Source organism: Lutjanus erythropterus, chromosome 3 (genome assembly GCF_056507025.1).
Source record: "Lutjanus erythropterus isolate fLutEry1 chromosome 3, fLutEry1.hap2, whole genome shotgun sequence".
Taxonomy (NCBI): Eukaryota; Metazoa; Chordata; class Actinopteri; order Lutjaniformes; family Lutjanidae; genus Lutjanus; species Lutjanus erythropterus.
The window spans coordinates 48,236,570-48,255,496 of NC_139319.1; the positions used below are offsets into that span (position 1 = coordinate 48,236,570).

The following is an 18,927-nucleotide window of genomic DNA, read 5'->3' on the forward strand; positions in this document are numbered from 1 at the left end:
GATGTAATAGATAATTTCACATTTTTGTTTTTTAAAAAGAAGTTTACAAACTTAAAGTTTCTGCAGACTAAGATGTAGAGAGCAGAGATGGATGATTTAATATTCCAGCTTTGGCCAAACCAATTCTAACTGACATCACTTTTAAATAATAATAATAATAATAATAATAATAATAATAATAATAATAATAATAATAATAATAACTTTATTTATATAGCACCTTTAAAAACAGAGATTACAAAGTGCTTTGACAGACAAAGTAAAAGAGCACAAGAGCAGCATACCAAGGAAGCAAAATAACAACAGAGGGCCAAACAGGAGTAAACTAAGACTGAAGTAAAACAAGACACAAGCAAAAGCACTAAAACAGAAAAACAATGACACTAAGTACAGATAAAAGATTAAAATTAAATATTTTTTTTTTAAAAAGAGAGACGATGACATCACATAAAAGTCCATATAAATGGGTTTTAAGAAGTGATTTAAAAGATGTCACTGACTCTGCAAGCCTTATCTCCTCAGGCAGGTCGTTCCAAAGTCGAGGGGCCCTGATGGAGAAAGCCCTGTCACCTTTAGATTTAAGCCTCGACTTTGGAACAGCTAGGAGACCCCCGCCTGAGGATATAAGGCTGCGTACTGGCTCATTTTGACAACAAAAACAAAGAACAGTTCTGACTCCTCATACGTTCATTTAGTTTTTCTCATGAAGTTCATCAAAAAACACAAACATATTTTGCTTGAGAATTCAGATTTAATGCTTTGACATAATGTGTCAAATCAGACAATAAAGCCAATATTCATTGGCTAATTATCGCTGATGTAGACGTAAATAGCTGTGATACGTTAATATTGATGCCAATATTTATTGTGCACCCTCGATTATTAGCCCTGAAACTGGGACCCTGCTATTTCCTGCCAGTCCTCAATAGTTTGACCTTATTCTCGAAGTGAAAATTAAAATAATTAAATAAGAAAGCATAAAATTAATAAATTATGTCAAAATAAAGTTTGAATGAATGTTTTTCATGTTTTGGTTTGGTTTTGGATTGACAAAACAAGACATTTAAAGACGTCCCCTTGGACTTTTTCTATTTCATGCAATCATGACAATATTTCTATATAACTTTATCTTGAGATGACTTCTTCCTACTATAAAAACTGTTTATTAGCCACATGATTTTATTCAATTGCCAGTCTGCCACCATCACCTCCATATAATATATTTTTAGCCTACTGGTGTGTCACTCTTTATTCTATGGGCCATAAGTGTTTTAACCCTAAAAAACACGTTGTCTAAGTAGGCTAAATACACATTAGACATTTGTATCTACAATGACTTCTATCACCAGCAGCTCAGTATTTACTTTTTTTTTTTTTTTCCATAAATACTGTCATATACTGTAAACCCCAGTGAAATGTCAGAAAGGTGTGAAGGTGCTGCCATCAGTGTGCGAGCGAGAGGCTTTAGATAACAGCATATAAATCTTCTTACACCCTTTACTTGTATCTGTATGTGCCCCCACACCCCAACCCTGTCCTGTATACAGATACTGCAGAATCCTTCAGCTCAGGTCTCCACCCAGAGCCTCGGGACAGTGATGAGGCTCTGGCCTTGCGGCTGCAGGAGGAGCTGGACAGGGAGGCAGCAGAAGCCCAGACAGTGGACCTGGAGGATGGAGGTCTCTTCTTCTGTCAGATCTGCCAGAGAGACCTGACACACATGACCCCCAAGGGCCGAACACAGCACCTCAACAGGTCCAAATATTGACATTTACGTTATAGGCATTTGAGTGATTTGCAACAGTAAATCAAACTTGAGACAGGCACTGGACTGGTGGATGTACTGTGAATAATCCTTCTTCACAGGTGTTTAGATGAGAGTGAAAAGAGTGGCCCAGCCCCTCCTCCTCCTCCTCCTCCTCCTCCTCCTGCTGCTGCTCCTGGTGACCCTGACTGTCCCATCTGTGGTAAGAAGTTCAAGTCCCAGAAGAGTCGCTCAGCCCACCTGAAGCGCTGCTCCTCAGACATGGGCATCTCCCCGGCTGTGCTGCTTCAGGCTCTGCAGAGACAAGCTGAGGAGACCCAGAATGTCTATGCTGCTAATACACTGTGAGTCAGCATTGGTACCAAAAAAGTACCAAAACACACCTCTGAGATCACCATCAGTCACAAAAAAATTGATGCGCCTCCTGATTTTTAAAATTAAAACTGTTAATGATGATTGTCAACATCAACAGATTTCTCTTAACTTTCTCTTTCTCCACTGGTCATGTCTCATTGCTTGGCAGTAGGGCTGGGCGGTATGACCCAAAATTCATATCACGGTATAAATTGAATCCCTTCACGGTAACAGTATTTATCGCGGTATAAATGTTGCGGTGTAAAACTTATAATGGAAGTGTTTCTGAATGGGTTTTGTAGTACCTTAGCAAAACTAAATTGATTTAAAAAACAATAACAACAAAAAAAGCAAAGATATAATGTAATTTTTTTGAGCATTTATTGTGCAGAAGAACAACAGAAGTAAGGATAGTGCCTCAGAAGTACAAAAATTCTTACAAAAATAAAGTGGATATTGTAAACAGTACTTCAAGTAAGAGAGGTTTTCTATAAGGCAAATGGCAAAAACAGTGAAAAGGTTCTGTAATCCTGTAAAAATCTGTAAAAAAAAAAAATACCAAAGTAAAGAATGTGAGTATTTTTCCATCACAGCAGGTCAGTGATCAGTGTTTCAGTGACTCTCTGTGGATCAGTGAATAGTGTTTTATTTTTGTCGGCCCGCCACATTAAAAACATCGACACCATGACTTGATTTTCCATTTTTGGAGCTGCGCACCTTTTTCGGTCGTGTCTAAAAGGTAACGCTTTATTTGCATAACTCTCGCGAGATTTGTTTCCGTTATTTCAACTAAAATAATCAAACTCGCGCGATCTTATGCGGGTCTAGGGTTCCCTTCTAAACATGACCCTCTCTGTGTCTCTGTCAAACTACAGACAGCAGACTGTCTGTAAACAGCACGATGTTAAACTCTGCAGTGTTTTACACAAAGACTTTATTTGTGTGGACACCCAGGTTTGGTTTGTCACCAATTTTGTCATTTTTATTTTTTAATCAGTCCGAGAGGACGACGTTATCAGTGATTGATTAGTGATCAGTCTGTCCTCCTCTCCTCCCTCACCTGTTCACTCTGCTGTGAGAAGGTCTGAAAGTTTCTCACAGAGAAACACAGACTCTCCTGTTTTACGTATAGGCCTCCTTATACAGTTGTTTAATTTTATAAGTGCATCTGGTTGGTGATGATGTCATTAACCATCACGTTAGTTTCTGTTGTAATAAACTCCGTCATTAACAACAGTCTCCTCCACACGCAGCTTGTCTGCAGTTGGTCTGTGTGTTTCCTGATCAGATAAACCAGCGGCGGAAAGACTAGAAAAGTTGTGCCAGTTAAAATAGAAGCGTCCCGTTAAAATTTAAAATCTCTTAATAATTTATTGGTTATAGGTCCGGGTCCGTATAGGACGGCGTCTGGGTCAGGACTCGGACACACATCTTGCAGATGACATTTTTCTGCTCAACATCCGACTTTTTAAACCCGAACCACATCCAAATCACGGATGTAGCACCGTTTTTTTACCAGCCCCTCCTTCTCCGCCGTTACTGTGCTTGCAGCCATTTTCACACTGAGGCAGGTGCAATGACGTCATCGACGGTATGACGGCAGAGCACAAATCTCTACCGTGGCCAAATTTATATCGTTTCTACCGTCATACCGTGTATACTGCACAGCCCTACTTGGCAGTCATTTTCTCCACAACAGGAACAGCTTCTCTATCACCTGTCATCAGTATATGAGTACTTACAAAGCTGAGTCAAACCTCTCTACATTTTTTCTCTTCAGCACAGAAACTGGAGGCACCAAAAGAAAAGGTCCGCCCAAGCCAGGCCTCCCTGCAAATAAGAAGTCCAGGAAGAACAATGAACCCCTGGACGAAGACACCATGGTGGCCCTGACTCTGTCCTCCTCCCTGCTGGAACAGGAGAGGAAGTCAGAGAGAGAGTTAGAACCAGGGACCGTCTCCATGACTGCAGCATTGAAATGGAGACCAGATGCAGGTACAGTAATATTACAATATCATCTGTCTCACAACACAGGGAGTGTTATATCTCACATTCCAGCACAAACTCATGTAAGTTATTGGTTTTATGAAGCATTTTGACATTGTTAATTTAATTATACAAGAGCAGAAGCTTTAGTTTTGGTTCTTTGCATCCACATAAAGGTTGAAGATGAGCCAAACTTAACTACATGATATACTACAAAGCATGTTCGTCAGGCTTTCTTGCCTCGACTTGCTCGACAAAACTTAAAACCTAACCTTTCTTTTTTGAACCCAGCTTTTCTTCTTTTGGCTCTGTGTGGGTTTTGTTGCATCATTTGACTTTTTCCACAGAAAATGGGCTGATTGCGTCCTGCCCAACTTGCTTCAGGCAAGAAGAGCAGGTTGTTATCATGAAGAGCTAAAATATGGCAAAAATGAACACTGTTGCTGTGTAATATATGTACAAAACCACTTCTAATAAAACAGTTGAAACACTGTAAAACATAAATGAAAACAGAATGCAATGATTTGCTAATACTTTTCGAAAGCTTGAAACTAGAAAGAAAGTAGTTCATAGGCACCACAGACCAGGAAAAAATATGTATTATTGATTTGGGGGTGAACTGTCCCTTTATTATGGCTGGCAGAAATACACTGATTGACGTGAGTATGAAGGAATTTGCAGTTACATTTATAGTAACAGTTTAGATGTGATGATGAAAGCTTCAATAGTCTGCAGATTTTTGGTTTAGGTTCCTTTAAAGTGCTTGAAAAAGTTGTTGATTACTACACTGAAACATCAAACTGTTATTTATTCTGGTCTTAAATTATTTCATGTATATATTTAGTAGACATATTTTGCTTCCTGACCTTCAGATACATCCCACCTTCTCTCCACGCCCCTCTTCTTTGTGCAGGTAGGGGGCATGTGAAAAGGAAAAAGGGCACCCACCCTCGTCCTCCTCCGCTCCTGCTCGTTCAGGACTCCGAGGCAGCTCTGACAAGGCTGCAGGAACGTGTGTCTGCTCTCCTCCTACGCACTCGGGCCCCGTCTCCCCCGACCCCAACCCTCTGCCCCAGCAGTCTGCCCGGCTGGAGTGGTGCTGCCCCCCTCTGGCAGAAGAGCGCACTGCTGGATGGAGACTCCACCTGCGTGTCTGACTTCTACACCCCAGAGCTCAGGGAGTTCATCACACCTTGGGAATCAGCAACAGTGAGAGACCCCAAAAATGTGTCAGCATACTTAGTTGTATTATTTGTCCTCTGAAGTGCTGAGCTTCTGTTTGTTTGTTTTTTTAATTAATGAAACACCACTTGATGTAGAGAATCATACAGACTGTGTGTATGTGTTTGTATATATGAATATTAATTTAATCCTTTTTTGCAGGGTTCAGAATTTAGCCGAAACATGGCTAGAATCTAAACTTTGTGTTGAATATTTGACCAGAGGCTTGAAATCAAATTAAAATGATACTGCTCTCCTCCACTTGTAGGCTGATGCAGCCTCCTCCAGCACCGGCAACAAGCCTGAGTCTTCTGTTCAACCTGTGAGTGAAGGAACTCCTCTCACAGGAACCAGGCCCTCTGTCCCACCATCCTCCCCCCAGGCCACTGCCTCCCCAGCTCCCTCCACCCCAGGGACTGGGCAGCTCCCAGTGGGCAGCCAAACACTGCGAGACCTGATGGAGCTTGCTGAAGATGGCATGACCCTCACCCAATGTGGTTACACAGCCACAGGCCCTGACAAAGGTGACACACACTATACTACACTACAAAATAGTGCAAGGGTCAAACATCTGTTGCATCTAAGAGAGCCCAAACATGTAATTTGCATTCTAATTAAGCAAATGACGAACATTAGTTAGAACATTAGTTGAGTAGGTGGTCTTTCATTCTGGTCCAGGACATATTTTGTTCATGTGGTCACCACCTCTGAATGAGGTCTGAGCGATGAGATCAGATCATGCGTCAAGAGTGTTCACACCTGCACTAACTGTCTGAACAGACACACACAATACTCGTGTTCTTCAGCAACTTCACTAGCTCCTTGTCAAATTCCTTATCAATTTCAGGATTTAATACATTTATTGGTGTTTATTTTGAGGATCTAATGCACAACACTAAAACACAAAAATCTTTTAGAAGTGTGGAGGACAGTGACATTTTTGGTAAAACAAAAAAAAATAGAAGAGAGAAAACAAGCCTTATTATATGATAATACATTACTTCTAAAAATGTATTATATTTTAACCTTGAATTCATACATGATGCTGCATTATTGTAACCCAAGGGAGCAGCTTGCCCACCCACAGTGTTAAGTAGTGACTTAATTGGTCATCAGTTTGCGTCCTGATTGTCTTTGTTCCCACAGAGAAAGGTGCCGGTGTGATCACAAACGTTCATCTGAGCGGCTTTGTCCTGGAGGAGTCAGAGGAGCAGGCAGACCTCTGTGTGAGCGGCTTCCTACCAGAAACAACACACACATGCTCAGATGACACACACAGCCAAGCAAAAAGGACAACTGATCAGCCAGGAGCAGATATACAGAGAGGCCCCCACCAATCAGTAAGACAAGTCGACATCACACTAATTCTGATAATAACATGGATTTCTGCAGTTACTCCTCCTCTTTAACATATAAATTGGTTTCAACTTGTGATATACTGTATTTTAGTTAAAACATTTTTAATGAAGCAAAACATCAGAAATGACAGGTTTTCTTCACATATGCCTTATTGAATACTACATATACTGTATATTATAAAATAATAAGCCCAAATATTGAAACTAATTATGATATCATATTGTTTAATACATAATACACAGTGCGTTTTGTATGACTTTTTCTCAGGACTGAGATAATCCATTCAGGATCATCAGTGTCTTGTCTGTTGTGCCCACTATGTGCCTTCATGTCAGTGCCGTAACATAGTTATAACAGACCCCAGTGCATGCTAGTTACTAGACACACCCCAATAGGCATTTATGTATCTCGTACCAAAAACGTGTTAGATTACTGCACTGGGTCCAGTTTTGCAAAGCCGCCCTTATCCACATCCACAGAGCTGAGAATGAGAACCGACACGTTATCTGCAAATTATTACTATGATAATAAGCCCTGAGACTTGACCTACACAGGTGATTATACACATAACACTCGATAAAGTCAATTACTTGTTACTCACCTGTGTTCTTAACTGGTGCAGCACCTCAGTCCCCACGCTCTGGGAACTCTGCCTTTGATTGCCTAGATATGAAGACAAGTATGCCTTGAGATTTTTGCTGTTTATGTGGGCAGAAAAAATTTGAAAACAGCTGACTTAGGCTCTATTGGGAAATTAGAGAGATCAAAGAGAAAGCGATCAAATCATGGATAGCACTATATTGATCAAAGTTTTCATATGACTAAATAGAGACTTGACATTGGACAACATACATATATACTGGATATTATGCACCAATCATCAGTGCATATTTCTATATGAGAGAAATACCACAGAAAATAAGAAATTATTCATTATATTGAATAGTTTTATGTGACATGCGTTGGCTCCACTGCAACCCCTGTCGTCCCACGCTGTCTTCAGTGCCCCTGCTTCATGCATTTCTTCTGCTGTGTTTTGAGTGTTTCCTGCTGGTGTTTCTCCTGTAGGTGGCGCTGTCCAGACTGGCATCAGACCTCAGCAGCATGGTGAACAACCCTCAGCTCAGTGATGTGCAGCTCCAGGTGGACAGTGGAGAGGTCTACTTTGCTCATTCCCTCATGGTGTATGCTCGCTGCCCCTTGCTGGCAGAAATGGTAAAATCAGCCCTGCCAATATAAGAATAATTATGTGTAATCTATGTTCTGTTTTCACTTTTAAATGATAACTGTTGTATAATTGAAAGAGGACTTGCTAAAGTGATATAAATGCACTCTTTATATTTGCACTTTTTCCTACTTTTCACTGCAGCTGTTGCAAACAGTTTCCCTCCGGATAAATAAAATTTTAAGACTAAAATCTGTCACAATAGTGGACATTTACCAGCCAAGAGTTTCAGCTCCTCTAATTAAGCTGAGTAGAGGCTTTCCAGTGGATTTTAGTGATTAGCAGTGATTTGTGAACCTGAGTCAGTCCAAAACTTTATTTAGAAAAAAGATGAGGGATTCTGTACTGCAGGGAAATGTGTGTTTTGTGTTTTACCTATGAGGTCTGTCAAAAGCAATCATTATTTTCTCTATCCATTCAGTCAGTCTAAATAACATTTTTACAGGGTCTTCATTTGAACAACTTTAATCAGAAACAAAAACATCAGACCAGAGACATCAGTGCTTTTCCTCTTGGTCATTTTCTCCTTTCTGTGTTCTCCTCACAGGTACATGAAAGTGGTTTTGGGGTGCAGGAGGAGGGAGTGCCTGCAGCCCAGAGGGTGTTGATGAGTGGTGTGCCAGGACAGGCGGTGTTTGCTTTGCTGCAGTACCTCTACACAGCCAAGTGTTCCATCCCAGCATCGCTGCAGCCTCATGTACTGGAGCTTGCATCCAGGTGAGTATACCTTATACAAGCCAGCCCTACGATTTCAAAAAAAAAAAAAGGTCCACCTCTAGTCCAGCTAATTTGGTGACCTTTGTTCTGGTGTGTTGTAATGTGTGGTAAGTCTGCATAAACTTTCAGGCTTGGTAAGGGGGAGGAACACACACTAATACTGGAGAGGTGCAGACTATGTAAAAGCATAAGTTAACCCAAAACACAGTATTCTCTATTTTACCAGTGTTTCAACATGACAGTCTGGTTCAGGGTGTTGTCTGTGTTCTCAGTTTGTCACCCCACAGAAATGTGTTATTAACCATCCAGCCAAATGTGACTGATTTTTTTTTTTTAATTGGAAAATATATAGAGATTAGGCTTCCAAATTGAAAAAAATAAGCAGCATTCTCACATTCTCTGCTCTGAAACGCTGGGTTGTGCCCACTGAAGGCGCTGGGGGATAATGAGCTCACAAGGCAATTTAGATTGATCATAAATCCCAGATGTCTCTGATAAAGGTTTTTAAAACTACCCAGTGTAAAATGTTCACTGCAGAGCTGGTTGTTGGTAGGTTTGAGTATTGTTTTTCCCAATACTGATACAAAACAATAGGCAATGGTGCCTTAATCAATACTTTTTAAAAGAGTAGTATAAAATAATGGTCACTAACATGAAAGAACAGCTTTTTTTCATCATTAAGACAAATCTGACCTTGAAATTGAACAATATGCAAACTGTTAATGGTATAAAGTATACTTGAATACATAAGTACACAGTATATACATACTCAACACATAACAAATTCACATAATAGATAGCCCAGCTACAATAACTGAACAGTTACAGTACTAATAACCGAAAAATCATTAAAAACTACAGCTTCAGTCCTTGCTTGGAAGTATGATCATATTGTCTAACCTGAGGAAATGCTGCTGCTGCAATCATCATAGATAAAAATGTCAAGTCATTATGAAATGTCTCATTTTGTGTTTTATACCTATGATCTTCATATCAGGGCCATTTCTCTGCAGAGGAGGCATTGGAAGGAAAAAAATGCATCCTGTGCATCGTCAAATGCTTCCCTCGTTTACATACAATTACTTTAAACATTTATTGGACTTTCTGTCTGCTCTTTGAATCATTCTGAGGGAAAGACAGCCACACGTCAGATTGTTTAGCTCAGCATTTTAATCATTTTTAAGGCAGCTACTTGATAGTGGAAGCCACCTGCTGACACTGAAGGCTGCTGTAATCTTAATTAGTGGGTTGGTGGCGGTTTGCATCTGTAATGTCCGCACCAGAGGGAAACTATTTCAATCAACAGCTCAGGCATGTGACTCAGAAATGAGGCACCGTAATCTGTTTTGTGATACGGTCTGGTAGGTACTGGTCTTATGAGAACTGGTGCGATATTGGCATGGTATTTTGGTACTCAACTCTCGGTGCTGGTGGTGATCTCAGTCTCATCAGAAATTAAAGTAAGGAGGCAGAGGTGTTTTGTAAATTCTGGCATCCAGGGAAGATGCATTTGCGGGAAGGAGGCATAGCTAGCTAGCTAAGAAACTGTGGGCTGTAGTGTGCAGTAACTAGTGATTGAGTGGATAAACCACCACCACTATAGGAGTGAGGTCATGATATGTATGGCTCCACTGTGTCATAGAGCCATGATTCCAAGCCTGCCCCAAAAAACAAAAAAAAAAAACAAAAAAACAAAAAACAAAGCCCATGAGTCCTATTTGAAGCCAGCACTAGTTGCTCAAAGTTGCTCAATAAACTAGATTCTCATCAGTTGACTTTTTGAAGGAGGCTCAACAAGGCCCCCTTGCCCAGGGCATATGAAATGCCATGTTGGGCAAGTAAATCTGGTAACTTCCTTGTCTAACTGGGCAAGTGGTAAAAAAAAGCATTAAATTATAAACTATTTTGATTATTGGCAAAAAAAAAAAAAGAATTTGGGAAATAGAAGACATCTCACCACCCATTAACCTCAGTTTCCCAAAATATTGGCATCTTGTGTGTCTTCCTCCTGTAAGTTTTAGCAGCTTTCACACGTTTTCATGAACTTGTCCACAGTTTAGACATCCTACCTACATCTTTTCTGTTGTTTACATCCCAATATCTCAGAATATGGCTGCACATCCAGGTTACTGACCAGTGTGACATTAGTGCAAACTTTCCAGGCATTATGAAATAGGAAGTAGAAGTAAATTGTATCCTGTGGTAACATTTGTTATCCATAAACACTGAAATTTAGTTTTTTATAAAGTAATGGCTTATGTTCAAGAAATGCTTGTATGAAAATTGTTCTTACCTTCTTAAATTTCTCCCCAGTGAGAATGAATACAGCTATGAAGGCACCTCTCTTATCTTTTTTGTCTGTTAAAGGTTTGACTTGCAGGAGCTACAGCAGCTTTGCAAGTTCTGTCAAGAAGATGCAGCAACTCAGGGAGAGGAGGACGACTACATGAATGTCAACAACCACACAGATCAGGCCTTCGTGGATCTGCTCCACTCCATGTGGAACGAGCAGGATGAAGACGAGGGTGTGGATATGGGCAGAGGAAGCGATGAAGAGAGAGGACCAGAAGGAGCTCATCAAACTGGCGACCTCACAGCAGACGACAGAGAGATTGGCGAGGAGAAAGTGAATGAGGAAGAGTTGGAGGAGATCTACGAGTTTGCTGCCACGCAGAGAAAGATGGTGGAAGAGAAGGACAGTGTGGAGGAGGAGGATGAGGAGGAGGAAGAAGAAGAATATGGAGAAGAAGTGTTCACAAACCTGAAAGAACCTAGGAAAAGCTTAACAGGCTGCAGCATAAAAAACCTGCAGCTGGACCACAGCCTCAATCGCAGCTACAACCGCCTCTTCTCAGACTCTTTGGGTGTCTATGAGGAAGGAGATCCTTCCACCTTACCCTCTACGTCTGCTCCAGCTAAGACACACACTCTTCAATTCCAACAACACCACCCTCATAAACCCTCATCTGAACTGTCAAGCAGAACTTTGCTTCAGTCTTCAGCAAGTGTAGTCAGTGGCATTTCCCCCAGCCCTCCACCCACTACATCCAACCTGCCTGTCCCAGGGCAGTACCTTGGTCAGGTGGGCGACCGTGGGACAACTGTTGATGATCCAGATGTCCCTTTGAAGAGAGAAAGCCAAGGTCTTCGTAGTATCTGTCCTCCTGCCTTGCCCCCGGAAAAGAAGCAACCAGAGCTCATAGTTTTGTCTGACTCAAGCGAGGAGATGGAAGTCGTTCTTAGTTCCTGCAGTCCTTCACCACATTTTCCTTGCGAGGGCTACACCCAGGTCAAACCTCAGCCAGCCCTGAAACCTAATGGACCCACCCCAGAGATTAAAAAGTCCAGCAGTTTACAGTTTAGTCCTGATGATCCACCTGCAGCGCTGGCGCAAAGTCCAGTGGACTGGTCTCCTGAAGTGTCATGGCTGCTCCTGTCCACGCCCCTCCAGTCCGGACGAAGCAACATGACCACCAGCTCCACTCAGACCAGAAGCAGCATGTGCAGGACGCAGCTGTTCTCTAAAGGTGACACTTCCTTATCCTTATCCAACAGACCTCAGCGCTCCAACAGTCCAGCTGGAGTTTCTACCCACGTCGGCCCAGCAGAGGGCAGCATTCTAGAGAAGGTTCTCCACAGCTTCAGCTCTGATCTCAATGCCAGTCCTAAAAAAAAAAGCAGATGTGAACCATTTGCGGTTCCCTCAAGCCAATCTAAGTGCTCACACCCTTCAGACACACTCCTCCACCTCCAGCCCCAGCCTTACAGCAGCACTCCCCTGCACACTGAGCTCCACCAGCCCCCAGCCCTTCCTGCCTCCTCCCCACTCCACAGCAGACTCGATAAGCAGAGGTCAGTGATTCAAGGAGGGGACAGGGCGCCACCTGACAGCCCAGAGAGGACAGACTTGGGGAGCTTTCACCTCTCTCTGCTATCCGACCCTTCAGATCCACCATCTTCTTCCTCTCACAGAGGTCTCACACAGAGACATAATGACTCCTCTCGTCAAATCCGACAATCTGTTGAGTCAAGCAACATTACAGGAGATGAGGAAAGTGAGATAGAGTGTGAAATTAATGACAAACATGATGAAGGAGAGCAGGAAGAAGCAGAAACGGGAGCAACAGATGTTGCTGAGTCCAGCTTCCATCAAAGCTTCATGGCCATGGACGAGCCCCCCATAGCTTTCAATGACTCGTGGGGCCTCGATGCCTGTGTAGATGCCAACCCGGGCTGCTTCAGTCTGAGGCTGGAGGACAGCAGAGGATCCAGCAGGCAGGAACGCAGCCTGGGGCAGCGAGAAACAGCAGGGTCATCTTCCTCTACCAATTGTCACCCATCACTGTCCAGTCCCAGCATCAGTTTACTTAACGGCCATGGCAGTGTGACCACCTCAGCTCCATCCAGAGCCCAACCTTCACAACCGTCCACCAGTGCAAAGGCTCGTACAGAACTTTCATTCACCCCGTCACCACCTGACCCCACCACCCGGACCACGCCAGAGATCAACAACAGCCTCCTGGACTCCAAAATATGGGACAGCTGGGAGGAGGAAGTGGAGGAGATGAACCCCTCTGTCCAGCCTAAAACACCAGGTACAGAGTGTTACTCTCACTGCACTATTTGTGATTTGGTACAATGCAGTTTTTCTGTACTTTACTAAAATTCCTTCCACCAATTCCCACCAATTATTTTTTAAATCATGCAGACATACGTGCTAACTAATGTCAGCATGCCTTCCCAAGAGACTGGTAATGATTTCTATATCTTGAGGCATTAAGGAGTAAAACTGTAGATGACTTAATAGTCACATTTCCTCCATTAATGTGTACAGGTTGTGTTGTGTTCTACTTTGAGTCTCAAGACATATATACAGAAAAAGTTGTTTATTAACCTCATCTTTGCCTTAACCCCAACATCAACCATGTTGGATTTGCGAAGATGAACTTAATTTGGCTTATTTTGGCTCCTTGTACTGCTGGCACAGCTGCAACTGCAATTAGACTTCCCCCGCAGATTTTCAAATGACTTTTCCCTGACTGCAGACGAGTTCTTACATTGACCATCACAGCTAAATCAGGGATGTTGTGGGAAATAAAAGTAAATAATACTAGTTGCCCCTAAATTATCGCTTGCAAATTGCAAACACCCTGTCTCATTCTTTCCTCCAGGTGTGTAGAAGAAACTATGGTGACCCCTCTAAACTCACAAAAATGCAAAAGGCAGAATCTAGAACCTGTTTTTGGTTTGTCTTTTCTGTAGAAACAGCATGGCGGCTCCCTCTGTACATATAAAGGGCTCATTCTAAGTTAATGAACACGCATCATTGTTAATTTCAGGTGATTATACACTAATGAAAACATATTGATGAATATTATATTCTATTTCTGACACCTGCCAGTAATCCCTGTAAATCTGACACAGTGGATGTTTTATAGTTTTGCTCTGAAGGCATTCTGGGAATGTAGTTAATTACTAACTACAGTAGGTGAGGCAAGCTGAAGGAAAACCAAAATCAAATTTCAGACACATCACTGATAACATCATAATGCTTTCAGCGTCATGTATGTGTATGAGTCTTTAATTTCTGGTTTTAAGGAGTTTGGATTAATTTTAAAAAAGTTGTCTTTTAATTACCAAGTTCTGGTGCAGAAATCAGACCTCAGTCTCAAAAATGTCTTTTGGTTTCTGTGTCATCAGTATCATACCACAATAAAAGGCGTCACACCTTGGTGCCCATCACTCCCATGCCCCACTACTCTGACATGGACACACCAGAGCTCAAGAACAAACTCAACAGGTCAGTTGGTTCACTCTCATCCCTGCCCCAATGTTAGAGAAAGGGTGAAGAGGGGCCATGCTTTTTTCCCTCGTTTACACACAATTACTTTAAACATTTATTGGACGTTCTGTCTGCTGTTGGAATCATTTTGAGGGAAAGACAGCCACGCGTCAGATTGTTTAGCTCAGCATTTTAATCATTTTTAAGGCAGCAACTTGATAGTGGAAGCCACCTGCTGACACTGAAGGCTTTTTTTTCTCTAATCAGTGCTATTAAGTGAGGAGCCTATCGGATTACCTCCCGCAGTGTCACTGTCATCTTAGTCTGTCTGGCTCGACTCTCTGTCTGTTTTCCTCCTGTCCATCTGTTTGTGCGTCTGTCCATCACAAATCCACTTAGTTTCTCCTCTGTGCAGGTTTGGTGTTCGGCCTTTACCCAAGCGCCAGATGATCCTCAAACTGAAGGAGATCCACCAGTACACCCACCAGCTCGTCAGCTCAGACTCTGAGGACGAAGCGTCCTCTGCGGGCGGTGCAGCCCAGATGAAGCCCCTGCCCGGCAGCTCAGCGGCTGCTGGCAACCGGCCGCTCTCCTGCGCCCAGACAGTGAAGTTTAAAGAGCCCCAAGCGCCCGCTGCCACCTCCCCTCTGAAACACAACAGAGAGGAGGAGGCTGAACCACTGTCTGCCTCACAGGGATCCAGCACCTCCTCAACTGCTGCCAGTGAAGAATTTGAAAGGTACCGTGTGGATTTAAGTGTCACACTGCAGTCACCGCACATCTGCAGAAAATGTGCTCAGGCTACTGACATGGTATTTGATACTTAAAGGAGACATAATGCAAAACTCACTTTTCCATTGCTTTAGCACCTATATTTGGGAATCTTGAGTGTCTACCAACGCACAAAATGTAAACTCAAACAACCCAATCATTTTTTTGTGGTCTGCTTAGATCTGAATACATGGGATACAACATGCTGTTCAGGATTTGCTCGGCTTGTTACGTAACTTGCCGGCTCAGAACACTCCTAATTTGAATATCTCCACCCACGCTTGACAACCATCTTCACGAACGTCCACCATTCTTTTTCGCCGCAAGCATCAGGTAACCAGACCAGAGGGCACAAGTTATGTCTAGGCGAAATACGCACGGAAACTGCTGTTGTTGGCTGCACCAAGCAGCACAACACGCTACATTTGCTTCCAGCCTCGGCGGATAGAAGAGTTGAGTGGATACATTTGGCTCATTAACACCTCAGAAAACACACTTAATTCAAACTCAACAGAAAAACATGTAAACCCACCAAAACCATCTTTGTTAGTCTGTCGACTCTTCCAACAATCACCAACTCTGCTTTGGTCAAAATAAATCCTCACTTTACCACGTGGAGAGGGTTTAAAGAGTCTGACTCTGCAGGATGTTTTCCTCTCACTCCTCACCCAGCTCAGATCACTCATGGCCAGCTGAGTAGGTGTGAACTTTGCCACTGGATGCTAGGCTGTCAATCTGCAGACTATTACATTAGCAAAATAAAATGACAAATATCACCCTAAAAATCGAGCAAAAAAAGCAATCAGCAATGGATTCAGCTCATTGATAGACGATATAGTTGTCCAATCGCCCAACCCTAATCTTATCAACACTCTAAAATAACGTGAGAGTATGGATGTCCATAGTCTTTGGAGAGATTTGCATGAAAAATATGATTTGCCATTAAGCCATTTCCCCCGCCTCCCCTCTCTTTTTTAGTTTTACTGTTGTAACATAAACAGATTCATGACGTGAATGTTACTTGCATTTATTTGCCATTTGCCAAAAGCATAGTTTTAGATTACCAGTACATCAGTAACGCAGTACACACTCGAGTCACTTGTAGTAGGTTGTGAGCAATTTTACCACCACAACTAAAGACTGTATAACAGAGTCTGACTCTTGTTCAAACATGTATGGTTGAACTGATGTCTCCGGCAGTCATGTTTTGCCCAGGGCCGATGCTCTAAGGTGAGAGGGGCTCTGGTGCCTGATCCCTGAGGTACTTTGACCAAAGCTGATGCCGGAGCCATTATGATTTTGATTTTACGTAGGTACATATGTCGGTCCATCCATCCTGTTCCTGTGAATGCAACATCTCCAGAGCACCTATAGAGAATTTCTAGCATGAATTTAGGTTTCCAAACAGTGGAATCAACAATCACAGTATGTGAATCTTAACACTTTCCTCTCTTGGCAGGTCCAACCCAGAGCTGTGCCCCTCCTCTGATTCAGACAGTGATGGCGCCATGTCCGCCTCCCAGGCAGATCTTAAGATTCAGGATCGCCTCCGGGCGGTGCGCTCCTTCATCCTGTCTGACTCCAGACTTTACACCCAGATCCTCCAGTATCAGCCTCTGGTCCTGTCCCAGCTGCAGGAGCGACTCAAGGCGGCTGGGATCCGCTTGGGCGCTGCCAAGCTGGTGGACTACCTGGACTCCCAGTGCATCACCTTCACCACAGCCAAGCCGGGCCACCTAGCCCCGAGCCGCAGGCGGGGCAAGAGGACAGGCAAGGGGACAAAGACAGCAGGTGAAAGTGGAGCAAGCAGGAAAAGAGCTGTCACAGCCATGTAATAAAACTCTGACTGCAAGAAAGGTTTGTGAAAATATCTGAAAGGCTGCAGGTTTTACTTTTATCTGAAAATAACTTTGAAAATTAAATTATGACCTTTTATAGACTTTGTTTTTGCTCCTAGACAGTTCAGGTTTTACAATCTTGTTAAAAACTATGTAAACAAACATATTTCTTCAGTTTTCGTGTCTTCAGGTTTTGTATTCAAGTATTTTGTTTCAAATGTTACATTTATTGTTAACTCTCACTGTGAAAATAAAAAACAGTAAGTGTTTCTGAGACAGGGTAGTGACTTGATGTATATAAAAGATTTTATACACTCAGCACTTAGGCTAAAGTTTACCTTAAAATTTTCAACTAAGGTTGCCATAGGAAAAAAATGAGTTGCATAGATTTACCCTATGGTTTTCTTTAGGATGATTTAAGGGGAAACCCTTTAATTTAAAAAGTAAAAGTATTTTCCCTCAGCTATGTAAGTATTCCCTTGTGTTGTCCTATGTTTTGCTAGAAGGTCCTCACCCATAAAAGTCCCTTAATAGTGAAATAATTTGTCAAACATAAGATAATAGTTTAATTTCTGATCATTGTACAAGAGGAGAAGATAACAAGATGCATTTTTCAGGACTGAAAACCTGCTGGATACTGAGACAAGAGACTTTGTCGAAATACCTACAAAGTTGCTAGCACTAACGTTAACACAACTCTGAAACTCAGTTTTTGCCCATGTTTGGCTGTCTGCTTTTTTGCTGTCACAGTAATATTTTGATATTTCTTCATAATTTTATGAACGGTTTTGTCAGTTACATCTTGCCACATCTTGTGGTTGTATGTATTTGTCACAGCAAGGTTTAATTTACTTTGGATTGTGTATTTGTTCTTTCCATATTTTTCAAGGACACATTATCATCTTTTTGTTTCTCTTTCGTTGTATGTTTTGGGTAGCTAGCTAACAGGGACTAAAGGCCAAAACACACTAAAAGCGTCTGACGCTTGCGTTTTGAAGGGCACCTATTGTTCTAAATGGCAGAACACGCACTGAAAGCATCTTGACGCACGTCAAACTGACTTGACGCTCACTCTTCGAACTTTTTTCGATTTTGGAGCGTCAAATGAGGACCAGAGCTTTTTCATCTGCAGCTGCAGTTCGTGTTTTGGGAGAGTTAAATGGAATAAAAAAGACATGAGGAGCAAGTGCTGATCGGGCTTTAGCTCCACCTGAAAGCAGATTTGAAAAAATCTACTCACAGCAGAGAGCGAGGGAGGGAGAGAGTGTGTGAATATGTACAGATGCACCGACTTGATATAAAAAAAAACTTTTTTTTTTTTGCTCCAATCCCATTTGTGTTCTTTTAAATATTTAATTACTCCCCATCGATTAATCATAACTATGAAGATCTAGAGAGGGACAGCAGAGAGGAGGGAGGGATGGGGATCGTGTGTGAAGTGCCGACTGATAGAAAACTTTTGATGATAAATCCTGATGGTACTGAACAGTTATCTGATTAAAATATCTATCTGAAACAGACAGATGCTCGGCTACTCTATGAAACATTTGTCACTTTGCTGCATTATTCTGAAGCCTGCAGTGCGACTATAGAAGCTTCATTTGACACGCGCCAATAGACGTTTGGGCCTTAACTGCCGCGAAAGCCTTAGGTTGTCTGCTCGCCTAAGTGTTTAAAACTAAGAGGCTTTATGCTGCACTCATTGGCTTAGAGGACAAACTTGGAGGTGGTTTATGAAGTCTTGTTGTTTGTACATGAGCTTTGGGTTTTCAGAATAATCTGTAGAGTTCCAGTTTTTGTGTGTATGCAATGGAGAAAAACTAACACTAAATGTGTGTCATCAGATCAAGACTAGGGGAATTAAGTTCACAGAAATGATTCATCACACAGGAGGTTTTTGAAAAACATT

General features: G+C 42.2%; 1 protein-coding gene and 1 long non-coding RNA gene across 3 annotated transcripts in view; one reads left to right on the plus strand and one right to left on the minus strand.

Moving 5' to 3' along the window:
* Positions 1 to 18,927, plus strand: part of slx4 (SLX4 structure-specific endonuclease subunit homolog (S. cerevisiae)) — a 28,825-nt gene that overhangs the window by 757 nt on the left and 9,141 nt on the right. Inside the window, exons 2-13 of one of the 2 annotated variants that reach the window (XM_084711407.1) lie at positions 1,548 to 1,755; positions 1,867 to 2,109; positions 3,900 to 4,114; positions 5,019 to 5,314; positions 5,595 to 5,850; positions 6,473 to 6,666; positions 7,754 to 7,900; positions 8,458 to 8,627; positions 10,995 to 13,222; positions 14,328 to 14,427; positions 14,825 to 15,148; positions 16,640 to 16,971. In XM_084711407.1, the coding sequence (XP_084567533.1) occupies positions 1,548 to 1,755; positions 1,867 to 2,109; positions 3,900 to 4,114; positions 5,019 to 5,314; positions 5,595 to 5,850; positions 6,473 to 6,666; positions 7,754 to 7,900; positions 8,458 to 8,627; positions 10,995 to 13,222; positions 14,328 to 14,427; positions 14,825 to 15,148; positions 16,640 to 16,971 (4,713 nt within the window). Of the gene's footprint in view, positions 1 to 1,547; positions 1,756 to 1,866; positions 2,110 to 3,899; positions 4,115 to 5,018; positions 5,315 to 5,594; positions 5,851 to 6,472; positions 6,667 to 7,753; positions 7,901 to 8,457; positions 8,628 to 10,994; positions 13,223 to 14,327; positions 14,428 to 14,824; positions 15,149 to 16,639; positions 17,293 to 18,927 lie in introns of those variants that run through there. The other variant, XM_084711399.1, reaches the window with a different exon arrangement.
* Positions 6,425 to 7,743, minus strand: LOC146330964 (uncharacterized). The gene is made up of 3 exons (XR_014769011.1): positions 7,287 to 7,743; positions 7,100 to 7,166; positions 6,425 to 6,564 (listed from the first exon to the last, which is right to left on the minus strand). It is a non-coding gene; the product is annotated as an uncharacterized LOC146330964 (long non-coding RNA).